The 18,182-nt window shown below is 40.9% G+C and overlaps 1 protein-coding gene across 1 annotated transcript in view; it reads right to left on the reverse strand.

Moving 5' to 3' along the window:
• LOC126185073 (putative transcription factor capicua) overlaps positions 1–18,182 on the reverse strand; it is a 316,920-nt gene that overhangs the window by 34,622 nt on the left and 264,116 nt on the right. The window contains exon 22 of the mRNA XM_049927858.1: positions 17,840–18,015. Within this exon, the coding sequence (XP_049783815.1) occupies positions 17,840–18,015 (176 nt within the window). The remainder of the gene's footprint in view (positions 1–17,839; positions 18,016–18,182) is intronic.

Consider the following 18,182-nt stretch of genomic DNA (forward strand, 5'->3'; position numbering starts at 1 on the left):
GTTTTAGAGCCATCAGTGTAAAAGTCAATAACATCCCAGAAATCCTAAGGAACTGAACGTAACACATACTGAAAGGTTATGGGGCTGACTGAGACTTTAGGACCTCGAAACAGATTGGTCGTAATTCGTAGTGGTCCTAATTCATGGCTTGGGCAAAAACCAAGTGCTGGTGTACGAAAAAACAGGGGGAGAACATTCCAAGGATGAGAAGTGGAGATACTGGAAGAGGACTGTGAGATGCATTTCAACTGGTAATTCCAACCGAGGATGGGTGTCAGGAAGCTGGTGCTCCTTATATGCGAAAAGAATGGGATACTGATAATTGTATACGAGACCAAGAGTGGTACCGCTGGATGCAGCATGATCTGCACCCGTAGAGGTTTGGGCTAGGAAGTGGGAGTGTTAAGCTCCCACACACTACTAGCTTACAAATATGAGGCAGCCAAGACAGCTTTTTATCAAAAAGTAGGCCTAAAAAAAGTGATTGTGAAGTGACTTCCAAGCACCGGGTACCCAGTAGAATTCTGGGTCAGGATGGACTGTCATACAATGATAGAAATGCATGACTTGCATTTCTGCAGGAAAGAACTGGAAACCATGGGAAAGTGTGGCCACGCAGAGGCCCATCAGATGGCACCTTGGAGCTGGAATTCAGACAAGGCTAGTCAGTGGGAGCTGTATCAAATACAAAAGTCACTGAAATACAGCACAGGGGTGACCATTGCCTGACAAGAGGCCATCAGTCAATTGATGGTGATGAGAAAGAGTGTGACACACAGGACAGAGCCCTGTGGGATGCCCTTCTCTCAGAACCATGGAGCTGAGTGAAGTACCAACTCGAACCTGGAACAACCTGTGGGATAAAAATTGATGAATAAAAATTGGTAGGGAGCCTCGAAAAACCATGGAGGATAAGTAAAAAATGATGGTGCCAAGAAGTGTCATATGCCTCATGGAGGTCAAAAAAGACAGCGATGAGGTGTTGTCACTAAGAAAAGCCCGTTAGTTGCTGTTTCCACGAGACCAGACGGTGTATCATCCCTTCCAATAACCATACTGACAGGAGCAGAAGTGCCCCAGAGACTGGAGAACCCACCATAATCTGCAGGCAACCATCCTTCCAAGCAGTTTGCAGAATATGTTAGTCAGCAGCTGTTGAGAGACGTTGGGTTTTTGTCAAGCTTAAAGACTGGGACAACAATATTATCTTGCCATTACAAAGGCAAGACACCTTCAGGCCAAATACGGCTGAAGACTCTGTGTAGATGCAGTCTTTAAGCAATATTCGGGTGTTGGATCATCTGATAATAAATTGGATCAGGGCCTGGGGCCACACTGTGAGATGAGGCAAGAGCTTGAAGCAGTTCCCAGTCAGTGAAAGATTCATTATATGATTCGGCTTGGTGGGGCTGAACTATAGTGGGATGTTTTCAACTTGTTGTTTCTGCAGAAGAAAGGTAGCCGGATAGGATGAGAACATTGATGCTGTCACAAAGTGGGTCGCAAGGTGTTCGACAAGAACTGATGCATTGGTTCAAAGACCTCTCTGATGGCCAAGACTCAGAACAGTTGTTGATCGTTGGCGGCCCAGGAACCGATAGAGCTCGGCCCACACACGGCATGAAGATGCATACATTCCCAGGGATGAGACATAGCACTAGCAGCATTACTTTTTACTGCGTTTAATTAGACAGAGAGTCATTTAAAAGTGACAAGGTTTATTTGTGAAGGGTATCACTTGGAACATTGAAGGGCTCTTCAGTAATCCTTAACAGCTTTTCAATGCCTCTGGTCCAGCATGGCACTGACCAGTGGTGAAAGAGACCTGTAGAAAGTGAAATAGCAGTTCCAGTGGTGTGGGTGATCACATCAGAGATGTCTTGCACAATCTCACAAGTGCAATCTGACATAAAGGGGGTGAAGGTAACAGCAGAGGTACACAATTGTCATTTAGCTCTTTGATGCACCCAATGTGGTAGTCGGTCTACCTCGTGGTTGCAAGGAAGCAAGAGGCTCATCAGAAAATGGTCACTATCACCAAAATAATCATGTAGTGACTAACACAGTAACTCCACAAGACTGGGGGAAGAGACCATGAGATTGATAGCTGGAAAGGTGCCATGGGAAGCACTGAACTGAGTAGGAGCACTATCACTGAGGGAAGACAGACCATGGTCAGTAAGAAGATGGTCAAGTAGAAGATCCCTTTTAGACTATGTGGTCCTCCCCCACAGGGGGCGTGGCACATTGAAAATCCAAGTAGGAGAAATGAGGGGAGGGGGCGGAGGGGGGGGGGGGGAAGTAGTTGGATTAAGATGGTCAACTCAATGTAAGCAAGTGGTCTGCCTTGAAGCATGTAAACACTGCAAATGGTGATTGCTGAGGTCATCTGCACCTGTGTTGCTATTGCTTCCAATATGGTATGAAAGGGAATCCACTCACTGACCACATCTGCGTGAACCAACGCACAGGGCTCTCCAGATGCCCTCTCAGGGCCAGCACAATTCCAACAGAATGCACAATAACCTTGGAGTTTTGGACAGTGGTCATCAGTGAAGTGCGTTTCTTGTAGAGCAATGCATATTGCAGAAGAAGAGGAAATAAGGTGGTCTGGTTCCAGAAGGTGATGATAATATCCATTACAATTAAACTGAATGATCATGTTAAAGGTGTCCACGTAATGTGTGAAAGGTCATGCTCCAGGATCACTGCCTTTCACTGATGGGGCAGAAACCACATCAATGAGCATTGGTTCAGAATGCAACAGCATGGATGGCTCTGGTGCCCATGGAGTCAGAACAGTAGCGTTGTCCCAATCCTCCTCCTCCTTCACAGCTTTTGGTGGCTGGGATTCTTGCAAGGGCCTATTCACGACAAGTGTGGAGACAAATGAAGAGCGGGCTGCCATGGGACTCTCAGGTTGCAGTCTTAAGAGAGAGGGTTTCCAAGATGGAACCCTGTCACTGGTACACAGTACAGGAGGAAGCTGCTCCTCCAGCCAGGAGCGGGTAGAGGTTCCTGAATACAGTGTTGCGGCAACCAAAAGGGAGGAGGGTGATGGAAGAACTGGTTTTGAAAAAACTGAGGTAGAGGAAGTGATAGCTGTGACTTTTACATAATTGTGGGTCATATCAAAAGGATGTACAAGTTCGTATTTTTACATGCCTCAGTATATGACAGGCAGTCAACAGGTTGATATTCCTGTATTTTCTTTCCTTTCTTGAAGACTGAGCAAATCGATGAATGTGTAGGATGGTGTTTTGTGCAACTGACACACAAGGACAGCTGTGCACATGGAATACCTTCATAGAGTGATAGTCTGCATTTACCACATTTTGTGTCCACCATGTAGTGGGACGACATACGACCAAAGTGGAAGCATCTCATGGGTGATGGGACATACAATTTCACATCTCACTTGGTAATCATTACTTCAATATTTTCTAAGAAGTCATCCCTTTCAAAGGCCTTCATAGGTGAATGTATCTACTCTATCATCCTTTAGATGTTTTTGGAAGTGTCAGACAAAGTGCACTCCTTACCACTCTAAGTTACCCCAGCACTCCTTATCTTTCTGGAGCATTAGGTCTCCATGCAAGTTGATTCCCTGGACCATTTTTTGAAGTCTTATATGGGGAGATGGTCTCTGGAATGTCACTCAGACATTCACATGCCTGAAGAGCTGTAAGTTGGGCAGCAGAGGTGGCTTTAATCAACAGCGATCCATTCCACATTTTTCCTAATGACTCAGCTTCTTCAAATTCATTTTCAATACGATCCACACAAAATACTGGTTTTGTTCCAGTAAAAGTATCATCAAGTACTGAATAAACTGTTTCATTCCTAGACATTTGGCTTGTACCTCTTCCCATGTGGTAGCCAGGATAAGGAAAGCAGTGTGGTTATAACTGTCCACACTGAAGTTTTGATTCTTATCTGAAGAGATGTCCAGATCAGAACGGCCATTGTTATGACTGAATTTAATACATTCCATGTGTGAAATGTCCACCCTGATGCCACCTATTCTGATCAAGAGTTCAACAGATTGGCGCCACCAAGCCACAGCAAAGGCCATCTGGTGCGATGGTCATTCCTGCAAATTCTGATACCGCAGGAAGACTGGTCTACTGCTTTATGTGCATGAGGAGCTAACAGCTCAGACATCAGCAGTGTAATCCATGTTGTCAGGATGCTCAACAGAAGAGTCTCACGGGGAGTGTGCAAGGGATAAGTCCCTGTAGGCACACTATTCTCTGTGCCTTTGGTGGCTCAGATGGATAGAGCGTCTGCCATGTAAGCAGGAGATCCCGGGTTCGAGTCCAGTTGGGGCACACATTTTCAACATGTCCCCAATGAAGTATATCAACGCCTGGTTGCAGCTAGGGAGTCCATTTAATTATCATTTCATTCTAGCAAAGCTGCATGGTCATCAACGGTAACTGTTCTTTCGGGAACAGACACTACTGTCATATATAGTTAAAATATGGCTTCCCAGCCATTGACCTTCTTGTGCGAACGCACACGCTATGCCCAAACTTATACGGGACTTGGTAGATTAATCTGCCATGAGTAATAAGTATGATGGGCAAACATCTATTAGTCGCACTACGAACGTAGTGATGCGGACATGTTGGGAATGTGCGTCTCACAGGGATCGTGCAAGGGATAAGTCCCTGCAGGCACACTATTCTCTGTGCCTAAGGTGGCTCAGATGGATAGGGCGTCTGCCATGTAAGCAGGAGATCCCGGGTTCGAGTCCCGGTCGGGGCACACATTTTCAACATGTCCCCAATGAAGTATATCATCGCAGCTAGGGTGTCCATTTAATTATCATTTTGTTTTGTGTAATGATTTGTCTAAAAGTATGAAATAAAAAATATTAAGGAAACGGATGCTGCACTTCATTTTCTGTTCATGATTTTGAGCATCATTCAAAGGGACGTAGAATGTTTCTCTGATCTATTTATTTCTTTTACACAAATAATGTCATAAAATATTTGAGTGATTTCTTCCATTTTTTAATTTCAAGTTTCATTCAGAAAGCATGATCTTACGGACTCCTTGTTCGCCTTTCTGACGTACTTGATTCGAAGGAAGCCTTTTTGACATTTAAATACTGCACCAATGTATCTTTTTATGTGCAAAATAGCTAGGTCTTGAACAGATGACATTTTTGACACTTTATTTAAAGCAGCTTTACGTGAAATATTCCAATTTTTTCTCAGCTTATTAATTAAGTTTTCGTTCATTACCCTGATTACTTTCAAGCAGTTAAATATTTTCAAGCCAAACTAGACCTCATGCTGGTCACTTTGATACCCCATTTATCTGTTTCTCTCCATTTGTTTGCCTATGAAAATTTGGACAAAACCTCATGGTGTAAGTTATAGGGAGTCTTGTTTTGGCTCTGTTCACACATTTACAAAAATGTATCGAGTGTTAATTGTATGATAAAATAGTCCTTTCTGTGTGCTGTCATTTCCAAAACTCGCAGTTTCGATATCTTGAACCTTTTATGAGATACGACGATTTTTACGACCAATTCATTCCTGAAGCACAGGAAAGGTTCGGATGCAATGCGAGCGAACCATCCGCGGATATAACAACCCCTATCTCAATAATGAAAAGAGATATCATTCCGGTCTCAACTTTAAATACAAATTAGATATATTGGTTACATTTCATACGCAATAATGTATGGCCTAAATGAAGTACACGGAAAGTCTACACAATGTGATTTTACCTCTGCAAATTCTTAAAAATTTCGTGCAGCCATGTACACAATTTCGTGCAGCACAGTAACTATGATGAATAACGAAAATAAATTCTGACCTTTATCATTTAAGGATATCAAGCTATAGGTTGCGGAAGAATCAAATTTTTTCACCGAATAGTTTTCTTAAAATCGGATGTTAAGTAATTCATAGCTGCTGTCGCGTCCGCCCCACTGCTTTGCCAAGAAGACACATGGCTGTAGCTCTGTGTCGTGTGTGCTGCAGTGACAAGATTCAAACACGTTTGAATTCAAACGTCGCCAGTTGCAGCAGGAGACAGGCAGCGACACAGATGTCGCTCACCAAGGACACTTCCATAACGACACTTGCGGTTGTGTTTTGTTGCCTGAAGCTGTCGCGTACTGTCGCTCGCTTCTGTTGCTCACGTAGGACACGGCCTAATAGGAGGTACATCTATATCTGATACAGCTGATGCCAACATATTCACATTTATTTTTAATTAATTTCAGGTTGCTGTCAATCTTCATTAAAGTCTGCTCATCCAAACATGCAAGTAAATAATACGTGCCAGGGAAGGCACAAATGATAATATAATGGGTCTCGATTCCTTATTGTCTCGTTCTCACTGGTGCAGGGATACAGAGTAAAGCTGCTGGCACTGAGTAATGAATGTAGGGGAAGGGACGTAGGCAGTGTCACACATGGAGGTTTGTGTCTGTCCAGGGGGTGTGCATGTACATCCAATGTCATTAAGACAATAAGTGGAAAATCTGGGTTTGGGTCCTAGTCCATCACAAATTTTCACACGTCAGTAACAGGTGGTACTTTTATGCCTAACAGAGCTGATGCCAAGATATTCACATTCCATGAATTTATTTCAAATTAATACAAGAACATTATTTTGGACAAACTGCATCCTTTCATGCTTGATGTCTTCCTGGATGGGGATGGTATTTTCCAACAGTATAACTGTCCATATCACGAGGCCAAAATCCTGCTACAATTGTTTGAGTAATGTCGTGGAGAACTCATGTTGATGTCGTGGCCACCAAATTTGCCTGATCTCAACATGACGAATCTACATCATGCAGAATGCTGCTTTACTGCATTCTAAAGGTGCGGCCCCATGTTACTACGTAGATGATCATAGAGTATAGGTCCATCAGTGTAACATTCAATATTTCAAGGTATGGCATGAAAACATTACGGAATTAATTTGTTTTTAGCCATTTATTAACATTTAATATATTACATTCATACTGTGAATATAATCTTTTAATTTCAACTACATAAATGAGAGTTATAAAGTGACTTTACTGGCAATATAAGTTTGTAGCTTTCGTACCGGCTTCAGATTTCCTTAATTGTAACTTTAGTAGTTAAATCACACTATTAAGAGTATACAACTACTTTGATGAATGAATAAGGGTACTTGTGCCCCAGGGAAGTGCGATAGGATCACGATTGTTCTCAACATACATCAATGATCTGACAGGCAGAGTGAGCAGCAATCTGTAACAAGCTCATGACACTGTAATGTATGGGGAAAGTGTCATCACAGTATGACCGTAGGAGGATACAGGATGACTTGGATAGGATTTCTATTTGGTGTTATTAACGACAGCTTGCTCTAAATGTAGAAAAATGTAAATTACTGCAAATAAGCAGGAAAAATAAGGCTGTAATGTTCAATACAGAACTGGTAGTGTGCTGCATAACATTGCGAAGCAATATGAAATGGAATGAGCATGTAATGACGGTAGTAGAGAATAGAGCACCGCCAGTGAGTGACTGATCTGCATGGCATTCACATGGCTAGTGGTGGGCGAAAGAGGACACAAATACAAATTTTGCCAGAGTTACCAATGCCATTTCACTTAATGATAATCAAGTGAGAACTTGTACATGGTCAAGTGGATGACAGCCAAATGTGCGCTTGTTCACAGCCATGTGAATGTCACATGCTTTGCATTCACTTGCACAATGTGCTTCGCTTAGCACCGGAGTTGAGCAAACTTTATTCAAATAATGAATGACAAATACAGGTAAAGATTATTATTCATTATTCACGAACAGCAAACATTATTTGGAGCATTATACACTTACACAAATAAAAACATTTATTCACCATCTGTTAATAAAAAGTGTTACAAATAACAGATAAATCTGAAATCCAATTACATTTAGTGCTTCAATTCTTTGCCATTTATCGAACAAAGGAACTTTTTGTTGCTTTCAAATTATTTTTCAGAACAAATCTTCTTGTCAGACATCTCATCAGAAACTTTATTTGATTTTTGAAGGTTTACCGTTGTGACACTAAAGGAAATGTGTTCTATACATGTAAATAGGATATCAGTGTGTTATATTTCCTGAATTTGTCTCCATTTCATGAGAACAATATATGAATTTTTAACTTACAAGCTTCTTCAATATAAACTGAGAAATCCCAATTCTGCTGCAGTTTCTGGCAAATAATTCATTGTAACTACACATTAGCTCCACTTCCCAAATTACATTCAAAATAAAATTCTCTTTTTATGTAATAACATCATACAAATTTGTGGCCCAATTTTTCTTTGACTTTTTTTGGCTATTATATACCCGTAGTTGGCTGGGCACCTCCCTTGGTCATGAACAGCAAAACAAGTGAATTATTAGTTCTCAAATTGTGGGTAAGGCATTGCTGCAATAATTGCAGCTGGTGTAAGAAGGTGAAACAAGTCTTCAAATTGCCTCTTGACACTTCCTCAATAAAAAAAGTTCCCAGTGTACAGCAATATTATGAACTATTATGTACTCAAACCCAGTGTCTTTTCTAAAATTATTGATCTCAAAGTCCTACATAATTGCATACACAAATTTTGGATTGTAAAACTATTCCATATGCTAATGGGAAGCTTACTCAAAGTTAATCCTATAACACCTTCAAATTACTTTTGATGTTCAGCTGCATTCCACAAATGTTTTAGGAGCTCATTAGTTTTAAAGTCTGTTGATGTTAGTCATTAGAAACTAAGTTCCAGCTTTGTTACTCATTTTGTAGCACCAAGAATTGCGTAATTATATCAATGAGACACCCAAATCTGATAGTGTTAGCAATGTTGGTACAATGAAGGAAGGTACCACAGATTTAGAGTTTCTGCTGGCTGCATTCTCATCTTTGGCTACTTACATTGAGTTACACCTGTGGGCAGGTGGAGAGGGGAAGTACTGACAAGTCCAGAGTCAGGTGACTTGAGCCACATTGGTAGTGTAACTGCCTATGAAGTATGGTTATAATAGAAGGAAACATTCCACGAAGGAAAAATATATCTAAAAACAAAGATGATGTGACTTACCAAATGAAAGTGCTGGCAGGTCGACAGACACACAAACGAACACAAACATACACACAAAATTCAAGCTTTCGCAACAGACTGTTGCCTCATCAGGAAAGAGGGAAGGAGAGGGAAAGACGAAAGGATGTGGGTTTTAAGGGAGAGGGTAAGGAGTCATTCCAGTCCCGGGAGCGGAAAGAAGTCTTTCCGCTCCCGGGACTGGAATGACTCCTTACCCTCTCCCTTAAAACCCACATCCTTTCGTCTTTCCCTCTCCTTCCCTCTTTCCTGATGAGGCAACAGTCTGTTGCGAAAGCTTGAATTTTGTGTGTATGTTTGTGTTCGTTTGTGTGTCTGTCGACCTGCCTATGAAGTATTTTTGTCTTGCATTTGTTATGTTGTAAAGCAAGTAAAGATGTGCTCAACTCAGAGGTTGGTTAACTCAGAGGTTGGTTTGAACACTGCAGTGCTTTAATAGACATAGTAGTGTGCCCTTCACTTCCACCCATCTCTGAACCGAATTATACAGCCAGTTAGAAGGGAATCTACAGTTCAACACGTACACGTGCAATGTGTTGCAACTTGACTTTGCATTTTTATTATTGTTGGATATGGAAGAAGCAACAAGTACCAGACATAATTGTGGAATCAATGGAGGTTGAAGCCCCAAACCTTTGGCTTTATAGTCTGGAACTTAACCCACTGAGGCACATTTATGTGAATCCATTAATAAGTTATTTGTCAAATAGAAACTGCACTGAGCCAAGGTAACAAACACTAGCACAGAATTCGATACAAGAAGTAAACAAAGAAAATACAGTAGCATTTTAAGTTACTTGTTATTTAATTTACAAATTATTTTATTTTCTTTCTTCCTTTTTTCATTCATTGCAGGTAACATTATGAACCGTACTCAGTCCTGTTTGTTCATTCACTCGATTTACGCACAAGAGCCTACAGTGTAGGCAGACTGAAGTTCTTTTCCTGTCATAATCCACAATACAAATCTTTTTCATTTATTCTGTGCGAAACATGTCAGAAATGCCAGTGCTATTTTAGCAGCAGGTTGAGAGTGAGCACTATTTTCATCAATTACTCTTCCACACAAATTTACAGTTCCATAGCAAAATCAAGGAGCTTCAACAATATTCAGTATTTGGTTAACCTCTTAATTTTAATTATAAGTGATCATATCTACATCTACATCTACATCTATGTGGTTACTCTGCAAATCACACTTAAGTGCCTGGCAGAGGTTTTACCGACCCACCTCTGCAATAATTCTCTACAGTTCCAATGTCACACAACGAGCAGAAAAACGAACAACTATATCTTTCCGTGAGAGGTCTGATTTCCATTACTTTATTATGATGATTGATTCTCCCTATGTACCTCGGTGTCAACAAAATATTTTCGCATTCAGAGAAGAAAATTGCTGACAGAAATTTCTTGAGAAGATTCTACCGTAGGGACGGCCACGGCGTGCCAAACTGCACACGTGTACAGATGTGCTGCACGCGTGCCGTCCAGGGCTCGGTCCGCCTCACCACTACTCGGCTTTCCTCGGTCTTTCGCAGCACTGCTCGGCACGGCGCGACATTAGACTAGCTGTGCGATGCGACATCTTTTTATCCGGCATAGGGTGCATAAGTTGATTCGTAGTGGCAGCCATGTTTATTCCTCGCTATTTGTTAGCAATTCGTAGGAAGTTTATAAGTACTGTACAGTGGTGGTTTCAATGGAACACATAATCACAAAGAGGCGGGGTAGTGACACAACATCACGAGCCTTCAGAGCTGAATGGGAATTGCAATATTTTTTCGAAGAGAAGGATGAAAATTCTCAATGTCTATTATGCAGTTGTATACTCGCCGGGCACCGCAAATTTGCAATAGAACAGCATTATAACACCACACACGAACCGAGTACCACTTACAAATCTTTGTGTTTCTGATGTTTGTATTTGTACATATTTGTCGTTAGAATTCAAATTTAAAGTTCACTCAACTTTTGTTTCCTTTTTTTAGCCTGCAACCGAACGTAGCGACCTGTCTTTAAGAGCAAGCTACAAAATAGCGCTCAAAATTGCAAGAGCGAATAAGCCTTTCAGTGATGGTGATTTCATCAAGGAGTGTATTGTTGAGGTGGCGGAACTCTTGACGCCACTGGAAGTAAAGAAGTTTAGTGAAATTAAGTCTTTCCGGACAGACAATAGCTCGCCGCATAGCTGGTATGACAGCGGATGTCTACAGGCAGTTAATTGATAATGCTTGTAAGTTTATTGCATTCTTGATTGCTTTGGACGAGTCGACCGACATTTCGGACACAGCACAACAAGCGATTTATGTTGGTGGAGTTGACACAAATTTGCACGTGACGGAAGAACTGTTAGATTTAGTACCAATGAAACACACAACGAGGGGTACCGACTTGCTAAAACCAGTTGAAGAGGCAGTTGAAGCCGTTGGCCTGAATTGGAAAATGTTAGTTTCAGTCACCACGGATGAGGTGCCAGCAATTCGAGGTGCTCAAAATGGGCTTGTAGCATTGTTGCGTAAAAAACTAGGACGATCGACAGAAGATTTTACGGAATTCATTGTTTTGTACACCAAGAAGCTCTTTGAGCTAAGTATGCAAATTTGGAGCACGTGATGAAGTTGGTAATCACCATAGTACATTTTTTGAAGTCGCATGGCTTAGTGCACCATCAGTTTCAACAGTTTCTCATGGAGCTGAACTTCTGACGAATTCGTTTCTGTGTTGGAGGAACTACAGGCACAATTTTCTAAACGTTTTCAGGACACTGCCAGTCTGACATCTGTTTTTGAACTATTTTCTAGACCCTTTGCCGTTTCAGTTGAAAGTACTCCAGTGCATTTGCAAATGGAATTGATCGATCTGCAGTGTAATTCCCGTTTAAAGGACAAATTTTTTTACGTAAAAACTGTCCAGGAATTTTACAAAGGTTTTCCTAGGGAAGAGTTTCCCCGACTCCACAATGAGGCTGCAAAAGTTATATCAGTGTTTGGATCAACATACGTGTGCAAAAGGTTTATTTTGATTATGAAACTAAATAAGTCAGGATTACATGGCAATTTGAGTGATGAAAATATGAGAATCTGTCTGCGCTTGTCCGTGTACCGTCAGTTTGTGTCAGATATGTACTTTATTATGTCTACAGTGAACCAAAAATAATTAAATTAATGGCGATACTTTTGTTGTATTTGTCATATGTTTTGTTGAGAATTGTAGTTATTGCAAATTTTGTACAGTAGTTCCAGATAAAATTAAAATTTGCTTGTTTCACATGTGGTTGGAATCACTTATTCCACATCATACTGCATGCTGTAGACTACTTTCAAGTCTGTTTCTATATCTCAGCTTAAATGTTGTAAGAATTTTACGAGTGACGATGTGAGAAGCACGATATTGTTGGTGTAATGCAGTTTCAAACTCAGCGTTATAGTTATTTTTCTGTAGGTGTACGAACAGCCAACAAAGATTCAGTATTGCTCAACATGATGTGTTGTACAGAGCTTAATATTATCAAATGTCGTAATATGAAACTAAGCCACTTGCTAGCAGGGTGGTGTTCCTTACACGAATGCACTGTCGCGTGCGGCGTGTTTGTAGTTCCGCGCATGCGCGTGCCGTCAGCTGGTGTGGTAGTGGGGGATGTGTGACGTCAGAAGGGAGCTATCTGCACGCGTGTGAAAGCTCGGCACACGTGCCACGTTTTTGGCCGTCCCTGTTCTACCGCAACGAAAAACACCTTTGTTTTAATTATGTCCAGCTCAAATCCTGTATCATGTCAGTGACTCTCTCTCCCCTATTTCATGATAACCCAAAATGTGCTGCTCTTATTTGAACTTTCTTGATGTACTCTGTTAATCTTGTCTAGTAAGGACCCCAGACCCGGTAGCAGTACTCCAAAAGAGGATGGACAAGCATAGTGTGGGATCTGTAACATTTTCAAAGTGTTCTGCCAATAAAACAACGGTCTTTGGTTTGCCTCCCCTACAACATTTTCTATGCATTCTTTCCAATTTAAGTTGCTCGTATTTGCAATTCCATGGAATTTAGTTGAATGAAGGCATTCAAATTTGACTGACTTATCATGTAACTGAAGATTAAAGATTACTTTTAGCATTCATGTGGATGATCTCACACTTTTCATTATTTAGAGTTAATTGCCAATTTTCACACCATACAGATATCTTTTCTAAATCATTATGCAAATTGTTTTTATCTTCTGATGACTTTACTAGACAATAAATGACAGCATCATCTGCAAACAACCTAAGACGGCTGCTCTGATTGTCTCCTCACTCATTTATATAGATAAGGAACAGCAGAAGGCCCATAACACTAAGAGAAAATCATGAATCCAGTCACATAACAGACGAATTCCACAAGCATGCAATTTCACTACAAACCACTTGTGTGGTAGAGTGTCAAAACTCTTCTGGAAATCTAGAAATACGGAATCAATCTGATATCCCTTGTCTATTGCACTCAACACTTCGCGTGAGTAAAGAGCTAGTTGTGTTTCACAAGAACGATGTTTCCTAAATCCGTGCTGACTGTGTGTCAACAGACCGTTCTCTTCATGGTAATTCATAATGACTGAACACTATATATCTTAAAAATACTGCTGCATATTGACGTTAACGATATGGGCCTGTAATTTAGTGGATTACTCCTGCTACCTTTTGTGAATATTGGAGTGATCTGTGCAACTTTCCAGTCTTTGGGTATGGATATTTCGTCGAGTGAGCGGTTGTATATGATTGTTAAGTATGGAGCTAATGCATCAGCATACTCTGAGAAAAATCTAACAGACTGGACCAGAAGACTTGCTTTTGTTAAGTGGTTTAAGTTGCTTCACTACTCTGAGGATATTTACTTCTAAGTTACACATGTTGGCAGCTGTTCTTGATTTCGAATTCTGGAATATTTACATCCTCTTCTTTGGTGATGGAATTTCAGATGGCTGTGTTTAGTAATTCTGTTTTGGCAGCACTGTCACTGATAGTATTTCCATTGCTATCGCGCAGAGAAGGCACCGATTGTGTCTTGCCACTAGCATACTTTACATACAACCAGAATCTCTTCGGGTTTTCTGGCAGGTTTTGAGGCAAAGTTTCATTGTGGAAACTATCTCTCGTAAGCATCTCACACTGAAGTCTACACTGAAGTCTGCATTAAATTTCAAGTTTCTGTAAATATTGGAGATTTTGCATTCATTGTAATTTGGCATGCTTTTTCCATTTTTTCTACAACAGTGTTCTGACCCATTTTGCATACCAATGGGGATCAACTCCATCATTTGTTAATTTATTCGGTATAAATCTCTCAATTTCTGTTGGTACTATTTCTTTGAATTCATGTCACATCTGGTCTACACTTACACTGTTAATTTGGAAAGAGTCAAGACTGTATAAGATAAATATGAAGCAAGAAAGGCTTTAGCCACAAAAATTTAAAAAACAATACATGGAAGGTGAACCAGTATGGGCTGCTCATATCTATAAAGCCACACATAGCAATAGAAAGCTTTAGCCAGCTTTCAGTACCCCTAACAATTTGAGCATCAGTGCTTTCTATTAGTGCTTGGAGCTCTGGTACTTTCCCAACACAGCTACAACAATTTACAACTGTTACACTAATGGTTCCACTGTTCAACCTGCATCTTTTGGGACTGAAGCCCTTTTTGTGTTTCCCTGAGACCCTCTAACCCAAAAAACTGCCCAGTCCACATAACACAGCCCGTTACCTGTATAGTCTCCTCCTATGTGTAGTGGCTTCCTGACCTATTCAGCAGAACCCGAAAGCCGACCACCCCTTGGGGCAAGCTGTGGAACCTGCAGCCTACACAGTTGCAGAACCATTTGAGCATCTGATTCAGACCCTCCACTCAGGTCTGTAACAGAGGTCCGCAATCGGTCCTGTCGACTACGCTGCAAATGGTTAACTCTGCTTTCATCTCGTAAGCAAGACTGGCAGCCTTTACCGCTTCTGCTAGCTGCTCGAAACCAGGCAGAGTCTCTTCCGATACAAAGCGACACATATCACTTGTACCGATGTGAGCCACGACCTGCAGTTGGCTGCACCCTGTGCACTTTATGGCATCCAGGAGGACCCAGCCACAGACAGCACCTGGAATCTGTTTGTCAGACTAACTGGGGAGGCTTTAAAAGTTGCCCCCTGGGAAGTCTTTTGCTACTTGGCACACCCTAAGGTGACCTGATACTCAACCATAGGTGAGGGGCCAATCTCAGCGTGAGCAGTAACTGGGCTAGCCACTGGTGTGGACCGATCAGGGAACTCAGATGTGCTGGAAGTCTGTTGGGTCTCCATGGCCGGCCCATACCAGTGATGCCCATCCACTGCACCTTCAAAGCTATGTACCCCAAGCCATCACAGCCTGGAGCTGAGAGCAAAGTGTCACCAACTCTGCTCATATTCGCACACAGCAATCACAGTCCATATCCATACTAAAGATGATGGAAAACTACATTACACAGACACACTGAGGAAAACACAGAAACTGTGTCTAATGAATTAGAGTAACATGCAGATATTCAAAAGATGAACTACCAAAGCACTTAGGTGGGGCTAAATAGTTTACTCCTGATTAGGAACTTGTAATATGTCACAAAATCAGTTTATTTTCCAGTGCAAACAAAAATGTGAGAACTGTGTCTATTAAATATTAAATTAACATGCAGAAACTCGAGAAACGAAACTACCAAAGCACACAGATGACACTCTACAGTTCATTCCTGGTTAAGACCTCATAAAATGTCACAAAATCGGTTACTTCCCTGTTGCTGCTTGTGTCTTGGCTGGCTCCTGCTGCCTGACTTGCTCGCTATGGTAATATTTGATGAATTTCATGCATATAGCATACACTTTCTCCATAGAAAACATGGAAAATTGACAGCTAAAAAGGAATTCTAATGCTATGTGCATTCCAATGTTTGCCGGGCCCGTTAGCACCTCTACGAAACAGTAGAGATTTAATGTTTCCTTATATGCATGATGGGGCCACTCAGTGAGCATGTGGCGTGTGATACCAAGTATGGGAACTGCTGGCTGTGTGCTTTCTCAACACGTGTGAAGCAAAGAGTCGAGGGCTAGGCAGTGAGCACTTCTCTTGTAGTTACATCACATGGATGGAGTGCTATGTAGGAAAGATGAATGGCAGACTTCAGTTTATTGAGAGGGTTTTAGCAAAATGTAGCTCATTGATTGAGACCACATATAGAACAATAATGCGACCCATTATTGTATATTTGTCAAGTATTTGGGATCCTCGCAATGTCAGATTAAAAGAAGACTTTGAAGCAATTCAGAGGCATGCTGCTAGAATTGTTACAGGCAGGTTCAATCAACTTGTATTACGTAGAAGCTTTGTAAACTCAAATGGGAATCCCTGGAGGGAAGTTTACATTATTTTCATGTCATATTATTGAAAAAATTTAGAGAACCGACATTATTGGCTGACTGCTGAATCATTCTACTGCCACAAATGCACATTTCATGTATGGGCTACATAGACAAGATAAGAGAAATTAAGGCTCGTGAAGAGGCAGGTAGCCAGTTGTTTTTCCCTTATCCCATTTGTGAGTGGATCAGGAAAGGGACTGACTAGTAGTGGTATATGGTATCCTCCTCAATGCACTGTTTGGTGGTTTGTGTAGTATAGATGCAGAGGTTGAAATGGGTTGCAATTTTCTGCTTCTTTCTTTACAAGAAGTTTGGTTGACTTATAAGAATAATTTCTGGATGGCATTGAACAATACAATCAACTAGAAATCTTTATCATTCTGCAGACTGAATGGCATTTCAATTTGTGCATAATTTAATTCTAATGGAATGTTGGGAAATAAATACAGCTGATATTATTGGTGCTATAATATTAGAAGTCTGATGATGATTATAAAGGGTAGAATATGATTAATTTCAACATAAAAATGTTGGAGATAACTTAAATTAAGGACATTTTGTGCATAAAAACTCTTACAGGAATTGTCACCTTAGTTGGCACAAGTAATGAATGGATGGGTAAATATCTGTTAGGAACATTACGTATGTAGATTGTGGACAGTTGGGAATGTGGGTACCATGGGAAGCGTGCAAAAGGGATAAGTCCCTGCAGTTGCACTGTTCATCTGTGTCCTCAGTGTCTCAGATGGATAGAGCGTCTGCCATGTAAGCAGGAGATCCAGGGTTCGAGTCCCGGTCGGGACACACATTTTCAGTTGTCCCCATCGAGATATATCAACAACACCTGTCAGCAGCTGAGGGTTTCAATTAATTATCATTTATTCTCGAGAAGGTGCACGGTCATCAATGGTAGCTGTTCTTTCGAGAACAGTTACTACCTTCATATAAAAATAAACTTTTTTTGATGAAAAACTGATATTTCTTCTCGATCACTGGTAATTTTTTAATAGAATTGTAGCACAAATATAGGAATATGCACGGTAAGTAACCAGAGGACTGGATGTATAACAATTCTTAAGAATTTATATGGTTTTAATGAAGATATCTGGAGTTGCTTATCTCGTTCTCTCTTGCACACTGAAAAGTCCATTTTAAACAACACTATGACACAATAGACTTTTTCTGTGGGGCTACATGCCATAAAAAATACAGAATGTTCAACAAACAGGAAGAACAGCTGATGGATACAATTAAAAACTTACACGCCATCTATACTATTCATTTAAGATATAATCTTTGCAGAAAGATTTACATTAGAAACACACAGAATACCTGAAAAGCTGTAGTTGCCTGGGTAGATGGGAAGAAGCCTTGTTCCTGGAACAGTTGCATTACCAACTGCCTGCGCTGTTCAAGCATTCTACGGTGACCTTTTTCCATATCCTTCCCTCCTGGTGTCTTTGGTGTACGTGGTGAACTGCCTTCACCAGCATCACTGGTTTCCGAGCCTGTGGGTGGAGATATAAATTAATCTTTCATCATCAGTACATTTTACATGTGTATTTGTTAGTGGAGTTTTTTTGGTTCATCCGTGGCTTCCATAAAATCTGTGTGCAAATAATATAACTGCTTATGTACTGCACTTCCACTGGGTCCAAGACAGAATCTTGAAGAA

This window comes from Schistocerca cancellata, chromosome 4 (assembly GCF_023864275.1).
Source record: "Schistocerca cancellata isolate TAMUIC-IGC-003103 chromosome 4, iqSchCanc2.1, whole genome shotgun sequence".
NCBI classification, from domain to species: Eukaryota; Metazoa; Arthropoda; class Insecta; order Orthoptera; family Acrididae; genus Schistocerca; species Schistocerca cancellata.